The 18,986-nt window shown below is 46.0% G+C and overlaps 1 protein-coding gene across 2 annotated transcripts in view; it reads right to left on the bottom strand.

The window, feature by feature from the left end:
- The window catches only part of st7 (suppression of tumorigenicity 7), a gene marked incomplete at both ends in the record, with an annotated part of 52,996 nt that overhangs the window by 5,435 nt on the left and 28,575 nt on the right, over positions 1-18,986 (bottom strand). For both annotated transcript variants that reach the window (XM_080544874.1, XM_080544875.1), the window contains 8 exons: positions 976-1,090; positions 2,709-2,806; positions 4,823-4,977; positions 5,197-5,272; positions 5,516-5,631; positions 6,083-6,137; positions 8,629-8,788; positions 10,290-10,372. In XM_080544874.1, the coding sequence (XP_080401000.1) occupies positions 976-1,090; positions 2,709-2,806; positions 4,823-4,977; positions 5,197-5,272; positions 5,516-5,631; positions 6,083-6,137; positions 8,629-8,788; positions 10,290-10,372 (858 nt within the window). The remainder of the gene's footprint in view (positions 1-975; positions 1,091-2,708; positions 2,807-4,822; positions 4,978-5,196; positions 5,273-5,515; positions 5,632-6,082; positions 6,138-8,628; positions 8,789-10,289; positions 10,373-18,986) is intronic.

Below are 18,986 nucleotides of genomic sequence, written 5' to 3'. Positions count from 1 at the left end.
GGTGGTGGAGGGCGTAACGCTGTCAACCATAACGCTGAACCACAGCGTGTCATCTTACTGACGAGTTGGAGACTTTTAAGGGATTTTAACTACTTCACATGTATTACTGCTGTTACCTAATACACTGTCTATCCTTACTGTGGTCCTCAGGATGTGTGTGTGTGTCTGTAAGTCTCACTGATGCACCCGGCTTGTTCCGCAGGTGTTTGTGTGTGTGTGTGTGTGTGTAGACGTACATGTGTCTGTCTATGTACTCTGCGTGTGTGTGTGTGTGTGTGTGTGTGTGTACTTTGTGTGTGTGTGTGTGTATGTTAGGGCTTTCATGATGCCCTATGAGTGTATGAATGTCTATATAAAAACCAAAAAAAAAACTAGCTTTAGAAGAAGGTTTTTCCTTCTATCAATGGCCCCGGGCCTGAGCTGGATTACTCTTCCTGCTACGACTGGTGGATTGATGATTCACTGTCTTGCTTAGTCAAATGTATTGATTGTAAGTCGCTTTGGAATAAGGCGTCTGCTAAATGCCCTAAATGTAATGTAAATGTAAACAAATGAGTGTGAAGGCCCTGTGAGTCTATCTGTGAGTGTGTGAAGGCCCTGTGAGTCTATCTGTGAGTGTGTGAAGGCCCTGTGAGTCTATCTGTGAGTGTGTGAAGGCCCTGTGAGTCTATCTGTGAGTGTGTGAAGGCCCTGTGAGTCTATCTGTGAGTGTGTGAAGGCCCTGTGAGTCTATCTGTGAGTGTGTGAAGGCCCTGTGAGTCTATCTGTGAGTGTGTGAAGGCCATGTGAGTCTATCTGTGAGTGTGTGAAGGCCCTGTGAGTCTATCTGTGAGTGTGTGAAGGCCCTGTGAGTCTATCTGTGAGTGTGTGAAGGCCATGTGAGTCTATCTGTGAGTGTGTGAAGGCCCTGTGAGTCTATCTGTGAGTGTGTGAAAGTGTGAGTGTGTAGGAGCCCGGTGTGTCCCTGAGCCTCACCGTCGTACTTGGCCAGTACCGCCTGTACGTCTGCGTAGTTCTGCAGCTCGAGGAGCGACTCCAGCAGGTTCTCATGAATGTTGAACATACTGAGGAGAGGGAACTCCTTCATTAACTGGAAAACATACAACTGTTGTTACATGTAATATTCCAGAGGCATCATCTGACAGAGAACATACAACTGTTGTTACATGTAATCAGGGTTCCCACGCCTTCTAAAACATCACATTCAAGCACTTTTTCAAGGACTTTCAAGACTCAATTCCCTCAAATTACCTCAAGGACCCAACACGGCATAGTTTGAGACAGATCTAGATGAGAATTTATATAATAGGAACTATCCGCTCACAGACAACAATTAAAAAGAGAGGCTTGAATGTGTGAACACTAGATGGTCTCTATAATCTAAACATTCATTCTCTAAACAATATATCTAATTTTTTTTAGAGAGAGAGAGAGAGAGAGGGGAATTCAAGCACTTTCAATGACCCATGTCTATTTTGAAAAACTTTTAAGGCCTTGATTTCTTTTTCTCAAATTCACAAACTTTCAAGGATTTCAAGGACCCGTGGGAACCCTGTATGTAGGGAACCCCCACGGCTGTTACATGTAATATTCCACATCTCACAGAAAACATACAACTTTTGTTACATGTATGTAATATTCCACTGGCATCTCATAGAAAACAGTCACATTAGTTAGCCCCCCCCCTCCCCACCTGGATGGAGTTGCCCTCGAACACGGATCTAACGTCTGACACCATTGACGTGTTTTCATTTCATCCCCCAACGGTTTTGGTTGGTATATGGGGGAGGTTAAGCTGGGGGGTATTCCACGTATATCAGTGATTAGCTGAAAAAGCCTGGTTCCAGCTAATCTCGATTGTGATTTAAGACTCAACTCATTCCAATAATCCAATTCCGTCTCGTCAATGACAACTCAGCTGACGCTAGAAAATGATCCGTGCCTAAGGGCAACGTGCGACCAGAGGAACCCCCCCCCCCCCACACACACACACACCCTCCACGCACACACACACCCTCCACGCACACACACACACACCTCTCTCCGTCCCCCCGTTTCACATAATACATAATGCATATAAATAACATCATAATACAATTAGAAGTAACAACAGGTAGGGCCAAACATTTTTGTTCTGGTGAGGTTAGAATCCCAACATGAGATTATGTTACGTAACAACCCTCTCCGTGACTCACTAGCAGAGTGACTTAGTTTAGTTTTGTTTGCATGACGGTTATTGTGCATGTTATCAGGGAATATATATATGTTACGGTACATGTGGGAATAAGGTACATGTGAGAAAACTAGGGTTAGGGTTAGGTGCTAGGGTGACTTGGTACATGCTGGCATGTCTAACCCTAACCCTAATCCTACTCCTAACCCTAGCACCCTAGCACCTAACCCTAGTTTTCCCACATGTACCGTATTCCCACATGTACCGTAACATATATATATATATAGATATATAGTGTATCTACCTCCCAACTGTTCGAGGGATGGGTCACACTCTTCACACATGCACAACTGTCGTCATGAGAGACTGAGAGAGTGTCACAGAGCCTGGACAGAAGACACTCTCTCAGACTGATCACAAATGTGTATACATGTGACACACTGTGTGTGTGTCTGTGTGTGTGTGTGTGTGTGTGTGTGTGTGTGTGTGTGTGTGTGTAGAGGCTCCTGACAGACCTGGCATATACTGTACTTACGTCTCTCATCATTTTGACGGCCTCTCGTGTCCGGCCCAGCTTCCTTGAGCACATGGCCAGCCTCCTCTTAATGTACACCAGGACGTTGGTGTCCCTTCCTGGTCGGGGACGCAACACAGGGTCAGTAACACACAGGTGACACGCACACACACACAAGCAGACACGCAGACACGCAGGCACGCACGCACGCACACCCACACAGACACACACACATGCGCAGACACAGACACACAGACACACAGACACACAAACACACAGACAGAGACAGAGACAGAGACAGAGACAGAGACAGAGACAGAGACACAGACACAGACACAGACACAGACACAGACACAGACACAGACACACACACACACACACACACACTCTCTTCCTAAATCACCATAGGCTTAGGACACAGGTGTGTGGGGAGGCAAATGCATTCAAATTCATTGTTATGTTGGTGTGTATGTCATACGTGTGTGTGTGTGTGTGTGTGTGTGTGTGTGTGTGTGTGTTTGGTTTAATTCACGGAGTGAATCCGTGTGTGTGTGTGTGTGTGTGTGTGTGTGTGTGTGTATGTGTGTGTGTGTGTGTGTGTGTGTACTCACTGTGCTGGGCCTCGTACAGTGTGTGTGTGTGTGTCAGGGCTTGACATTAAGCTTTTTCAAGTGAACTTATCTTTTACTTTCTGAGAGCTCAAGTTACTTGTCCAAATATGACGCGTGTGTGTCTACTAACACACTACAAGCCAGTAATACATAATATTACATTCAAATTCCAACAATTACTGTGGATCTACGTGCACGCCAGAGAACGTTCAATTTCAAAGTTTAAAGTAAAGGGGTAATGCCATGCCAGCATTAATGTCTTGATTTAAAGGCATGATTTGCCAGATTCTCTTGACATGACAACATACCCCGCACTCCCCTACTCAGCGGACATAGATTGTTTGACATGGCAGCTACATTGACAAGGCAGCAGACATTGACAAGGCAGCAGACATTGACAAGGCAGCTACATTGACAAGGCAGCTACATTGACAAGGCAGCTACATTGACAAGGCAGCTACATTGACAAGGCAGCATACATTGACAAGGCAGCAGACATTGACAAGGCAGCAGACATTGACAAGGCAGCTACGTTGACAAGGCAGCAGACATTGACAAGGCAGCTACATTGACAAGGCAGCTACATTGACAAGGCAGCTACATTGCATTGACAAGGCAGCAGACATTGACAAGGCAGCAGACATTGACAAGGCAGCAGACATTGACAAGGCAGCAGACATTGACAAGGCAGCAGACATTGACAAGGCAGCAGACATTGACAAGGCAGCTACAGACAAGGCAGCTTCATTGACAAGGCAGCTACATTGACAAGGCAGCTACATTGACAAGGCAGCTACATTAACAAGGCAGCTACATTAGCAGAACACCGGCAATGGTGCTGGTGTTTTGTCCGATGACATTTTGCGTTTCCCGCTTTTCCTGGCACCTGGCCAGTTTTAGGTGCTTGAAGGAACATCGTGCTGCTGGTTTGAATAACGTGTCGGTTTCTTTCACTACAGAGTTAACATTTCCACAAGCCAAATTTGCGGTCAAGAAGGTTGGCACTTTTGCGGGCAGCGAGAATGAGGTGCGGCATAGCTCATTAAAACTATTCCGATCGGACAACTGAAAGAGAAATTACATTTTTTTGGATATTAATACATATTTATTTATTTTTCTCTTTGTTTTGACTTGTCCGTCGGACAAGTGCAGGAGGAAGTCCACTTGTCTGAACATAAAATGTACTTGTCCCGGACAAGCTTTAATGTCGAGCCCTGTGTGTGTGTGTGTGTGTGTGTGTGTGTGTGTGTGTGTGTGTGTGTGTGTGTGTGTGTGTGTGTGTGTGTGTGTATGTGTGTGTGTGTGTGTGTGTGTGTGTGTGTGTGTGTGTGTGTGTGTGTGTGTGTGTGTGAGTACGTACTGTGCTGGGCCTCGTACTGGGCTCCGTGGTGTGTGTGTGTGTGTGTGTGTGTGTGTGTGTGTGTGTGTGTGTGCGTACTGTGCTGGGCCTCGTACTGTGTGTGTGTGTGTGTGTGTGTGTGTGTGTGTGTGTGTGTGTGTGTGTGTGTGTGTGTGAGTACGTACTGTGCTGGGCCTCGTACTGGGCTCCGTGGTGCTGCAGCTGCTGGCTGCGGCGGTAGCCGGCCTCCCCCGTCTTCAGCGCCTGTCTGAACAGCTTCTCCGCCTCCACGATGGTGGTCGCCTCCTCCTCCGCCAGCAGGATGTAGGCCGTCGCACAGCTGAGGGGAGGGGCGGCACACACACACACACACACACACGTCAGCTAGATCGTGTCAGATTGTGAACATTTTGATAGTGTGTTCTTCTACAGCCTGCGATGTTGTGGTTTGAATGTGAGGTTTGAGGTGTGTGTGTGTGTGTGTGTGTATGTGTGTGTGTGTGGGGGTGTGTGTGTGTGTGTGTGTGTGGGTGTGTGTGTGAGGGTGTGACAGACTCACTCCTCCAGCCCCAGGGCTTCGTGTGCGGCGGAGATGCGTGCCTGCGGGTTCCTTTCCCTCCACGCCTTCTGCATTACTACACACACACACACACACACACACACACACACACACACACACACACACACACACACATCAACCATGTTACTGAGGCCAGAGAGCTCCACCATAGCAATCTGTGGACATGAATACTGCCGCTGTTGTTAGTCTGTGTGTGTGTGAGAGTCTGTGTGTGTGTGTGTGTGCGTGTGTGTGTGTGTGTGTGTGTGTGGGTGAGTGTGTGTGTGTGTGTGTGTGTGCGTGTCTTCCTGGTGCTTACTGGCGTCAGGCGGGCGCAGGTGGTCCGAGTCGCAGGTGAAGAAGGTCTGGTGGTCTTGTGCCGAGAGGTTCATGTCGTAGTACGTGAGCGGCTCTCGACCCGTCACCCACGTATATCTGGTACACACACTCACACACACACACACACACACATACACACACACCACACACACACACACACACACACACACACACACACACACACACAGAGAGAGATAAGAGAGAGGGTTTGAGGTGTCAAGGGAGCCAAGGAGAACTTAGTTCAAAGAGTGGAAAAAGTTAAAAGGAAAACAGGAGAGATTGGGAGGAAAAGGGGGAGGCAGAGGGAGACAGAAGAGGGGGAGGCAGAGGGAGACAGAAGAGGGGGAGGCAGAGGGAGACAGAAGAGGGGGAGGCAGAGGGAGACAGAAGAGGGGGAGGCAGAGGGAGACAGAAGAGGGGGAGGCAGAGGGAGACAGAAGAGGGAGACAGAAGAGGGGGAGGAAGAGGGAGACAGAAGAGGGAGGTAGATGTCGGAGAAGAGAGTTGTGCAGATGCAGCGTGTGTGGCCAGTGTTCATGTCACTCACCGGTTATACTCCGCCCCTCGAAATAAATTCAGTGGATTTCGCCATACTTTACATTCTGTGGGAACGAGAGAAAACATTTTGAGTGTCGGGGGTTTCATGGTCGATCAGAAACAAAGTTGAGGTCCAAATATGGTCCACTAAAGACCGCTACACAACACTAAAACCATGTGCAAAGACAGAATTATTTTATATTTTAGCTGTTTACCAAAACATATTCAAGTTACAGTTATATATATATTATATTCAAACAACGACCCTGTGATGCTTTTTATGTTGAATATGATGCACAGAAGCCATTAACACTAGAACAGCCATGAATTAATTGTGAGTAAAAAAAAGAAGTTATATCTTTGCACTCGATCAAATTTCAGGACCCTCCTTTCATGACTTGTCCTAGATATGTGCGTTCTACCACCCAGTATCCTTACATTTTCAAAATCACATCAGGATAAGATAGTATAAAGCTTTTTTGCAGTTTTTCTGTGTAGGAGGCAGGCTAGAAAAAGAAGCGCTCTCTAGTGATCTCTGTGTGTAAATAGCTGATTTACATTCTAAAAAGGGGGTCTATTTGACCCCCAAGGCGGCCAACTAGTGGTCGTTGTGTGTAAATAGCAGCTTGAGCATTGTAAAGAGGGGGCCCCCAAGGCGGCTCTTTTAGTAGGTAAAAAAGGCTTGTCTGTTCTAGTGGTAGGCCTACAGGAGTCTACTGCCATAATAACTAGCTATACAGTCCTGACAGCGTTTACAGAGAGGAAACAGAAATGTAGAAGATGATATACATAAATACATGTATAGCAGCTGTAAAACTACACAAATTATGGGCAATTATGGGTTTGACTGGAGGTTGCGAGAGAAATGCCTATTTATTTAGCGGATGCACAACATGCCAGAAGCTGTGACGGTCTAATTAGAGCGTTTAGCGTTCCGCTGTGGGCCTGTAGAGTGTTTAGATTATGATGTCATAGACACTTCAACTTGTGGTTACATTTGTTGCCTACAACTAATCGTATGAGCCTTTTATTTGTCAAAATATGATTATCCATTCCAAAATACGCAGTGAAATCCTGATGGGTAAATGGACTGACTTACATAGCGCCTTTATCCAAAGCACTTTACAACGGCCTCTCACACATTCACACACCAATGGCGGCAAGCTGCCATGCAAGGTGCCGGCCCGCTCACTGGGAACAATTTGGGGGTCACAAGGTTGGCAGATCGGCGGTTCGAGCCCCGGCTGGCCACATGTCGAAGTGTCCTTGGGCAAGACACTGAACCCCAAAATTGCTCCCAGTGAGCGGGCCAGCGCCTTGCTTGGCAGCTTGCCTCCATTGGTGTGTGAATGGGTGTGTGAATGGGTGAATGAGAGGCCGTTGTAAAGGCGCTATATAAGTGCAGTCCATTTACCATACCATGATGCTTCCACCTCCGAACTGTAGGTATGGTATTTTTAGGATCATACGCAGCGCCATTTCTCCTCCAAACAAGACGCGTCGTATTGTTGCCGATAAGTTACATTTTTGTCTCATCTGACCAGACTACATTCTCCCAGTAATATACAGGCTTCTCCAAATGTTCTGTAGCAAATTTCAAACGAGTTTCAACATGCCTTTTCTACAGTTATGTAGTCTTCCGGGGTGATGGTGAATGGAGGTCGTGGTGGAGTGCATTTCCTGTGTCATTCCACTGTTGTACATATATTTGTTATGGATTGGAATGTTATCATTTCTTTAGCTGTGTAGTTTTATTGAATTCATACCAACCGTCTGGTGTACATTTCATGTGAATAGCTTGTTTTCTAGTTTTATACCAATGTCATTTCATGTGAATAGCTTGTTTTCTAGTTTTATACCAATGTCATTTCATGTGAATAGCTGCCATGGAAATACGTTGAATTAAAAAATACCTATTTCTCCTACTGTAGCAGCCCTACAGTCAAAACCCATCTGTTTATTATTATAACCTTTATTTTACCAGGCGAGACAATTATGAACAAAATTCTTATTTACAATGCCGGCCTGTGTTCACCAAGGCCTTTGTCCCCTCGTCACTGTTTCCGTTTTGCTTTGTTTGTTTTCTGTTTTGTCTGTCTGACCATTTTCTCTAGAACTGTAAAGCGTCCTTGGGTTTTATGAAAGGCGCTATACAAATCCAAGTTGTTGTTATTATTATTATTATTATTATTATTATTAATGCTCACAGAAATGCTCCCTCTCTCTCTCTCTCTCTCCCTCTCTCCCTCCCTCTTAACTGACACACTCTCTCTCTCTCTCCCTCTCTCTCTCTCTCTCTCTCTCTCCCTCTTACCTGACACTCTCTCCCTCTCTCTCCCTCTCTCTCTCTCTCTCTCCCTCTTACCTGACACACTCTCTCTCTCCCTCCCTCCCTCCCTCTCTCTCCCCTGACACACTCTCTCTCTCTCTCTTACCTGACACACTCTCTCTCTCTCTCCCTCTCCCTCCCTCTCTCCCCCTCTCCCTCCCTCTCTCTCCCTCTCCCTCCCTCTCTCCCCCTCTCCCTCTCTCCCTCCCTCCCTCCCTCTCTCTTACCTGACACACTCTGTCTGTTGGAGTCGGCCTCTCCGTTGCTGGTGTTGGAGTTACTGGGAGAGCTGTTGTCCACTCCGCCCAGCAGAGGGCGCAAGTGGCTCACTGACACCTGCTCGATGAAGGAAGTGCCATACTTCCTGAAGTACCACCACTCGAATATCTACAGGCGGGTGGGGGGGGACAAACAAGAAAAAAGGTGCTTAAAATGACTTTCACTATTTGCAAATCTCATGACATAGAAAGGAAATGTATATTACTTTGCTAAGCTACATCAAGTGTAAAGTGAAAACAGAGACATCACATTGCATTATGTAAATAGGGGGTCCAAATGTTGTAATTAAGGATCCAAATGTGGCTGCTGACAAATGTTGCATGAATCCATATTTATATATAATACACAGCTGCCTACAGACGCATAGTGGACATTCTTCTCAGCATTTCCCAATCGAGACAGACAAGGCCCAACATGTAAGCCTGTTTCATCATCGACATGTGCACATTCATCTCTCTCACACACCCACACACACACACACACACACCCACACACACACACACACACACACACACACACACACACACACACACACACACACCATCACACACCATCACACACACTCTTGCAAGGCACACACACACACACACACACACACACACACACACACACAATCTTGCAAGGCGCACACACACACACACACACAATCTTGCAAGGCACACACACACACACACACACACACACACAATCTTGCAAGGCGCGCACACACACACACACACACACACACACAATCTTGCAAGGTACACACACACACACACACACACACACACACACAGACACACGTCCTGAACGGAGACACCCCTTATGATCTAGGACTAACCCTCTTCACAGACTGGGATAGCGCACATACCAATATACCAACAACAAAACCAAGCACATCCAATCCCCTCCTACACCCCCAGAATGATGCACGCAAAACCAAGCCACATAAAGACGTCAGAAATTATTCATAGGACACCAGTGTGGAGAGGAGCCCTGCGAGGTTGTGGTGGTGGCGGTGGTTTCCAGGCAACTTACCAAGTCCTCCAGCCCCACGGGGAGGAGCGGATTTGCGAAGCTATTGTAGCCGTGTTAATAAAAGACCATTGTTGCGCAGTTTGCTGTCTCACTATGAGGACAGTTTGCTGTCTCTCTATGAGGACAGTTTGCTGTCTCACTATGAGGACAGACGGCAGAGGAACTTACGAGTATGAGGCCTGTTTGCCTGCCGCACTATAATTAAGCAATATCACACGAAAGGGAGTGCTGATATTCAGTATAACAGCACGACCTCGAGTGTGATATTGCTTTTATACAACAGTTCTACAGCGCCATTTATTAGTTAACAGTAATAAGTGACAACAGATTCTGATTTGTTTGTTTATTTAATCATTTATTTTGGCTCCGTCAACAAAAAATAGTTCCGCAACTGGACTGTTGCCTAGTAACCTGAACACAAACATCTGCAGGCTAGCTACTTTGTATTAACGGTCATTTCGGAGTGATGCATATAGTTAAAAGTCCCAGTGCTGTTATACTGTATATCAGCACTCATGGAATGCCTCTTGTCCAATCAAATTACTTGGTCGGAACCAATTGTTGTATAAGGACACACGGCAGAGGAACTTACGAGTATGAGGCCTGATATCAACGACGAGGTCCCGGTCAGAGCCACGTAGAACTTGGGGGTCAGAGTGTTGAGAAACATGCTTACTGTGGAGACAGAGAGACACAACATTTAGGACGGTTAGCATCAATCATTACAATAATTCGTCCTACTGTAGGTTTCACAGGACACTTCACACACACACACATCTGTATACAGTGGGGGAAATAAGTGGGCCTGTTCAACATGTTGATGACGGGTAGTAACTGCAGAGTCACTACCCATCTTCCGTCGGAGACTGAAGACCTCCATCTCTTCAGGTTACACCTTAACTGCTCCTCCTGAGACATCTACTGCCCCCCAGCACTGCGTCTCCTGAGACACCCACTTTCCCCTCTACTGTGTCCCCTAAAACTTCTACTGCCCCCCTTGTACTGTTTCTCTGTTTCTCCAGTGTCTAGGTCTAGGTTTAGAAGATGGTGATAGAAGTAGATTTTTCCTTCCATCACAGAGACTGCCAATGGCCCCGGGCCTGAGCTGGATTACTCTTCCTGCTACGACTGGTGGATTGATGATTCACTTGCTTAGTCAAATGTATTGAGCGTAAGCTTGGAATAAGGCTTTGGAATAAGGCGTCTGCTAAATGCCAAACATGTAAATGTAAAATGTAAATGATGAACAGTTTTTGAATTCAACATATTTCCATTGCAGCTATTCACATGAATACTGACATATACACCAGACATTGGTATTAACTCAATAAAACTACACAGTTAAAGAAACTGTAACACTCCAATCCATAAAAAAGAAAATGTGCAATAACTAACGCTAAGTGAAGTGTATTTAATACTTGGTGGTGGAGAAGCCACCTTTATTTAACCAGGTGACCTCATTGAGATAAGGAATCTCTTCTCCCAGAGGGGCCTGGCCAAGAGGGGCAGCGCAAGGACACAGGCAGACGTTCAACACACAGACAGACATCATACAACATAACAAGACATTAAAAGCAGGTTTGGGCGGGGGGCACCGATACTGAATTAAAAGCAATGACAATTTCCAATACTTTCACCTCCTAAGACCTTTAAAATCGTTAAGGCATCATAACTGATGAGTTCTTTTAATGTTATGTCTTTCTGGAGAGTATTCGGACAGTTAGAATAGGTATAGCATAGCATAGAGTACAGCACAGTGTTTTATTTGTATAGTATAGTATAGTGGATAGTGTACATAGCCTTTATTTATGTAAACCAGCTCTTTTCCCTTCTTGTTTTTAGTTTTTTTCCCTAGCACCAGGGGAGCCCGCCCTCCCAAATTTCGTTGTTTGTAACCTGTACTATATCAATGACAATAAAGACCATTCATTCATTCATTCATTCATTCATTCATTCATTCCAGGCAGAGGAAAAACGCTGCCCAGCTCAGTACGAGCACGTGGAACATGCAGTTTTAAAGTGTCCCGTGAGTGGAGGCTGTTTCTGATGAGATATGTACACCATATGGACTGCACTTATATAGCTATGCCTTTATCCAAAGCGCTTTACAACGGCCTCTCATTCACCCGTTCACACACACATTCACACACCAATGGCGACAAGCTACCATGCAAGGCGCCGGCTGGCCCGCTCACTGGGAGCAATTTGGGGTTCAGTGTCTTGCCCAAGGACACTTCGACATGTGGCCAGTCGGGGCTCGAACCGCTGATCTGCCAACCTTGCGATCTTTAGACGGCGACTCTACCTCCTGAGACACAGCCCCCCCCCATATATACACCATGTTCCAATCACAGATTCAAGACGCTTCCTGTATGAAAAAACTAATTTCTCAGAGTTTATCAGGTGGCATTCTGGCCCATTCTTTAGTCTAGAAGCTTTTCACCATCAGATATTAGCGAGTTGTTTGTGCCCGAGTTTTCTGCCTGTCTGTCGTGACTTTTGCTGTGATATGATTGGACAATTTCTATTTTGGGGCGCGTGGCTTAGCGATAGGTCCATACACAAGCCAGCATCGTTCTCCAGAGGATGCTCTCGCAGTGACAGACACACAGACCAGACAGACACACAGACCAGACAGACACACAGACCAGACAGACAGACAGACAGACACACAGACCAGACAGACAGACACACAGACCAGACAGACAGACACACAGACCAGACACACAGACCAGACACACAGACAGACACACGGACCAGACACACAGACCAGACACACGGACCAGACACACAGACAGACACACGGACCAGACCAGACAGACACACAGACCAGACAGACACACAGACCAGACAGACAGACAGACAGACCAGACAGACAGACCAGACAGACCAGACAGACACACACACAGACAGACAGACAGACAGACAGACAGACAGACCAGACACACACACAGACCAGACAGACAGACCAGACAGACAGACCAGACAGACAGACAGACAGACAGACACACGGACCAGACAGACACACAGACCAGACAGACAGACCAGACAGACAGACCAGACAGACAGACACACAGACAGACCAGACAGACCAGACAGACAGACCAGACAGACAGACCAGACAGACAGACACACAGACAGACCAGACAGACCAGACAGACACACAGACAGACCAGACAGACAGACCAGACAGACAGACAGACAGACAGACACACGGACCAGAGAGACAGACACACAGACAGACACACGGACCAGGCGTCGCCACTAAGTCTACAGTTAACTGACTTGCAGGGATCAGCCCAGGCTAAACCCCCTGCTAGGCTAAACCCCCTGCTAGGCTAAACCCCCTGCTAGGCTAAACCCCCTGCTAGGCTAAACCCCCTGCTAGGCTAAACCCCCTGCTAGGCTAAACCCCCTGCTAGGCTAAACCCCCCGCTAGGCTAAACCCCCTGCTAGGCTAAACCCCCTGCTAGGCTAAACCCCCTGCTAGGCTAAACCCCCTGCTAGGCTAAACCCCCTGCTAGGCTAAACCCCTCCGCTAGGCAGCAGAGACAATCCCAACTGCCAGATCATCTCCTAATGAGGAAGCTGGTGCTGTCTGGGGGGTGTGTGGCTGTTTACGGCCCGGCAGGGAGGATTGTGGGAGCTGTAGTACCGTAGTAGTCCCAGTGTAGTTTAGTTCTGTTATCCCCTCAGGGTTTTTTTTCTTTTTCTTTGTGGTGGCGCTTGTGGTACCACTTGAGTAATATTGAGAGAGATGTAAGCTAAACACCAAAACGTTCCAGTGAAATCAATAGAAGCCATGTTTCATTAGGTCAACATACAGCGTCTTGGCGCACTCCCGTGGCCCTGTAACGGCAGGAGGCTGAAGCAGAGAGGCTGAGGGGGGTTTCTGGCATGTTTTGGGGGAGATACAAGGGTCGTTAGAGGCTCCCTCTCAGGGGCAGAGAGGCTGGGACAAAGACGCCACTCAGGCAGGCTGCTCTCACCAGACGAGAACACGAACACACACACACACACACACACACGCACGCACACACACACACACACACACACACACGCACGCACACACACACACACACACACACACACACACACACGCACACGCACACACACACACACGCACACGCACACACACACACACACACACACGCACACGCACACGCACACACACGAACACACACACACACGCACACACACGAACACACACGGCCAGCCACCACTCCTCGAGCAGCTGGGGCGCCATTTATCCCTATGGAGGGGATCCCTCTCCTTCTCAGAGCACAGGAAGTGACATACCTACAGGAAGTGACATCATGCTCACTCTACTCACATGCCTGTGTATACAAGAAAAAAGGGAATCAATGGATACAAATCAAGTAAAGATAAATGATTTAAAAGTATTTGCATGTCTATTACTTGCTGTGGTAAATCAGAAATCAGAAATGTTCCAACTCCCGCCAGTCAAGTAAGTCATTGAATGTCATTCAGTCACGGTCGGTCAGTCAGTCACTGTCACTGAAGCGTTGTTTGTTTGTTTGTCCGAATTTGATCTAAGGGGGCGTGGCTTAGCGACAGATCCATTGGTCTTCCCTTCCTGCTCCCTTCCCTTCCACCAGGTCTTCATGGCTCAGTGAAGCCCAGGGACTCTCACTATGTTGAGTATCCATCTTCAATCCATCTGGCTTCCAATGAAAAATCACTAGATAGATTTATGAGAGCTATTCAAGACCACGGTGCTTCTGTTCAGTATTCTAAAGACAGAAGGTAGAAGAGTAGCCTACCACATAATAAACATAAAAGACTAAAATAGTCTCATCATCATTGTAGATGCAGACCAGATCGGGTCTGGCAGTTCGGACCACATACCAGGGTTCCTACAAGTTTCAACAAGTCAAATTTAAGACCTTTTAAGACCTTTTTTTAGACCTTGTTGAATAGGATTTTAGACCTATTCGCGACACCATATGATAGCTTTTTGTCATCCTCGAGGTGATGAAATTAGGGATTTCACTGCCACACAGACAAAAAAAGGAAGCGAATTGGCATGTTTTTGGTTCCAGCTTGATTAATTTCCGCGTAAATAGATGTGGTCAGACTGATTTCCTTGCAGGATCTCATTTCTAAGACCTAGCACCTCGTTTTTAGACCGAATAACTGCAATTTGGGACCTTTTTAGGCCTTGTGAATTGGATTGGTGGATTTTAGACTTTAAGGCTTTTTAAGACCAGCGCGGGAACCCTGACATACTGCACAGGTCCGTTCATTAGATGCATTTTCACAGTCCTTTGTTGAGCTGAATCACCATTGAAACAGCAAGTTATTCTTATTCATTCATGACTTCTCTACTTGTAGACTAATGGAATCCATAGCAGTAGAAACTAGTGGTGTTGTGTGTGCTGGCCTCATTAAGGCCTACCTCTGGTTTGGAGGCTAGAGAGTGAATGTCAGGAGAATAAACTTGCCAAATGACAGGCCTAGTCAGAAATGTTCTGGCAGAAAAAACTAAATGTCACTGCAGAACAAATAGATATGTGACCTTTAGTAGGACGGGACAGCTGGGTGACTGATGTTATGATTGGAACGACAACGCACGCACGCACGCACACGAAAATGACAGCCCTCCACCGCAAATGACAACCTACTGGACATCCTCAAAGTAACAGAAACATAAAGACAACGATACATATATACATACACTATACAGTCATCAGGGTTCCGACAAGTTTCAACAAGTCAAATTTAAGCCCTTTTTAGACCTTTTAAAGACCTCTTTGAATATAATTTCTGCCCTATCGCGACACCACATGATAGCTTTTTGTCGTCCTCGAGGTGATGAAATTAGGGATTTCACTGCCATACAGACAAAAAAGGAAGAGAATTGGCATTTTTTGGGTTCCAGCTTGATTCATTTCCGTGTAAATCGATGTGGCCGGAATGAGCACCACATTCTTGGACCGGATAACTGAAATTTGAGACCTTTTTAGGCCTTGTAAATTGGATTGCTGGATTTTAGACTTTAAGGCTTTTTAAGACCAGCGTGGGAACCCTGCACAATGACTAAGAGGCTCATGAATGAATGAATGAATGGTCTTTATTGTCATTGCTATAGTACAGGTACCAAACAACGAAATGTAGGAGGGGGGGCTCCCCTGGTGCTAGGAAAGAAAAAACAAAACAAAAAAAAAACAAGAAGGGAAGGAGCTGGTTTACATAAATAAAGGCTATGTACACTATCCACTATACTATACTGTACAGATAGACGACTAGGGTAAGAGGCTCATCTATTTGACTGAAGGACTGATAGTTGTAATCTGGCTCTGCACCCTTTGTAAACATGGGTATCAGCTGGCTCTAATGTATGAGCCCAGACACGCACACGCACGTGCGCACACACACACACACACACAAAAATGATTATTGTGACCCTACGTGTATGAGGTCCTACATGCTAATATCACCAGGCTCTCCCACCAACACAGAGCAGCTGAGTTCATGACAGTGACTAAACATGCACAGAGAGCTGCACTTGTCTACCAACCAAACACAATACAACAGGCCAGGGGATGCCTGACACTGACATAGAAAGAACCTGCTCTCATCACCAGATGCTGTGTCAACATGGTGAGGCACATAGGCTAGGTGACAGCACTCACCTTCCATTTTAACATCCTTTTTAACATCCTCCAACCCTAACACCCTTTTTTTACAGTCAGAGATCCACCACAAACCACATATAGCCTATACCAGTAGTCTCTCTCTCCCTCTGTCTCTGTCTCCCCCGCCCTTTCTCTCTCTCTCTCTGTCTCCCCCGCCCTTTCTCTCTCTCTCTCTCTGTCTCCCCCGCCCTCTCTCTCTCTCTCTCTCTCTCTCTCTCTCTCTGTCTCCCCCGCCCTCTCTCTCTCTCTCTCTCTAGTAGTACACAGAGTCATGACAATAAAATAAAATAAAAACATCTCTTTAAGAGCCAACAATTTACTCAAGGCCCCTCGTCCAATAGAAGAGGTTCTGATTGGCTGCTGTACATAGTGACAGCAGGCCAGCCTAATGGTTATGCAGGACTAGTCTGCCCCTCCCCTCTCTGGTAACACAGTAGAGTGAGTGGAGGGCTTGACCAATCACAATCCTCTATTTTTATGGGGGGTGGAGGGGGCTGCTCCTTAACCTCACTGTAAAAAAGGTGACCATGACAACCACTCAAGGACCCTGCACAGTGGAGTGAGCACGATGAGTGGTTATACAACAGTCTTGTAGATAGTGACGGACACACAAATGCAACACGTTTAAATCCAACCTGGTGTCTCAATCTGGAGGTAGAGATGTTGCAACAGCCTCACACAGGGTTCCTACAAGTTTCAACAAGTCAAATTTAAGACCTTTTAAAAAAAAAAAATATATATATATCATTTTAGACCTATTCACGACACCGTATGATAGCTTTTTGTCATCCTCAAGGTGATGAAATGAGGGATTTCACTGCCATACAGACAAAAAAGGAAGCGAATTGGCATTTAAAAAAATAATTTCTGCGTAAATAGATGTGGTCGGACTGATTTCCTTGCAGGATCTAAATTTTAAGACCGAGTTTTAGACCGAATAACTGACATTTGAGACCTTTTTAGGCCTTATACGCTGGATTGCTGGATTTTAGACTTGAAGGCTTTTTAAGACCAGCGCGGGAACCCTGCTCCTAAGATCCTGGGAACAGCAGTCTGCCTCAGAGCCCAGTAGCAGCGGCTTCAGTGAATGAACACGATGATGATGACGAATGTGATTACTTTTCTTACGAACCGATTGCATTAAACAGGCCTCTCTCTCTCTCTCTCTCTCTCTCTCTCTCTCTCTCTCTCTCTCTCTCTCTGTGTCTCTCTCTCTCTCTCTCTCTCTCTCTCTGTCTCTCTCTCTCTCTCTCTCTCTCTCTGTCTCTCTCTCTCTCTCTCTCTCTCTCTCTCTCTCTCTCTGTCTCTGTCTCTGTCTCTGTCTCTGTCTCTGTCTCTGTCTCTGTCTCTCTCTCTCTCTCTCTCTCTCTCTCTCTCTCTCTCTCTCTCTCTCTCTCTCTCTCTCTCTCTCTCTCTCTCTCTCTCTCTCTCTCTCTCTCTCTCTCTCTGTCTCTCTGTCTCTCTCTCTCTCTCTCTCTCTCTCTCTCTCTCTCTCTCTCTCTCTCTCTCTCTCTCTCTCTCTGTCTCTGTCTCTCTCTCTCTCATAACTAAATAAATGTGCTTCTTGAACAACAAAGAAAAGCCCGGGGAAAGTAGGCCATTCAGTATTCAAATGTCAAGACATGAGGGAGGTTCATCCTGATTCCTGAACTGTATTTATGTTCTTTTACAAAGCCACCGTTCAGCCCTCTTCAACCACCACATGGACGTAGCAGAACGATGCTTTAGGCTGTGGAATAATGGTTCTCCTTCCACACACCACAGAAACCACAATTTGTCCGACTGACCGAAGGTCTGTAGGTCTGTGGGGCTAGCGTGGCTGGAGGTTTAACAGGTTAGCGTGTTAGCAGTCTTCCCACACTTATCACTGGGTAGAAACTAGTAACGCTATCCCCCGTGCTCAGACAGTCCTGAACAGAAGATGGAGAATTAGGACTTGAAATGGACAATAATAATAATAATAATAATAATAATAATAATAATAATAATAATAATAATAATACATTAGACTTATATAGCGCTTTTCTAGACACTCAAAGACGCTTTACAAACTGAAAAGATCGAGTAGTAATAATAAAAAGAAACAAAAAAATAAATAAAAGAAAGTATAGGGGTCTAATACATTTTTAGATGACTAAATTTAAATCTAAGTGTCTTTGTAGGACAATCTACTCTGTATACTGCAAGTACATCTAGATTTTCGGGCGGAGAAAAGGCGAAAACAAGCAACGCCAGCGTCCTCTCTCGGCCGGCATTTTTTGAAAAGTGAAAAGTCTTACGAGTATGATCAATGTAACAACAACTCCATTCATGCCCGAATACAAACCGATCAATTAAAAACATTCAACAGTGGCCGTGTGAGAAAGATCATCAGATAATTTGTGATTTGGTTTCCAGGATGTAGTTTCCAGTATTGAGCTCCTAAGCTGACTTACACTTCAATGCTGAGTGTTTTGAACAACAACCTGCCATTAGGCCTATTTCCATGACTACCACATGACGACCGGACTTCATAGAGACTTGGCCATTAAACTGTAGTGTCTCAATTCTGTTAACGTTGGCATGGGATGATGTGCTTCAGATTACCAAGGACAGCGGTAATAAATGCCAACACTGAGTACCTTCAAATT

Source organism: Nansenia antarctica (assembly GCF_963989245.1).
Source record: "Nansenia antarctica genome assembly, chromosome: 14".
Lineage (NCBI taxonomy): Eukaryota > Metazoa > Chordata > Actinopteri > Argentiniformes > Microstomatidae > Nansenia > Nansenia antarctica.
The sequence above is the reverse complement of the archived record's forward strand: the minus strand, read 5'-3'. Positions and strand labels throughout refer to the sequence as shown.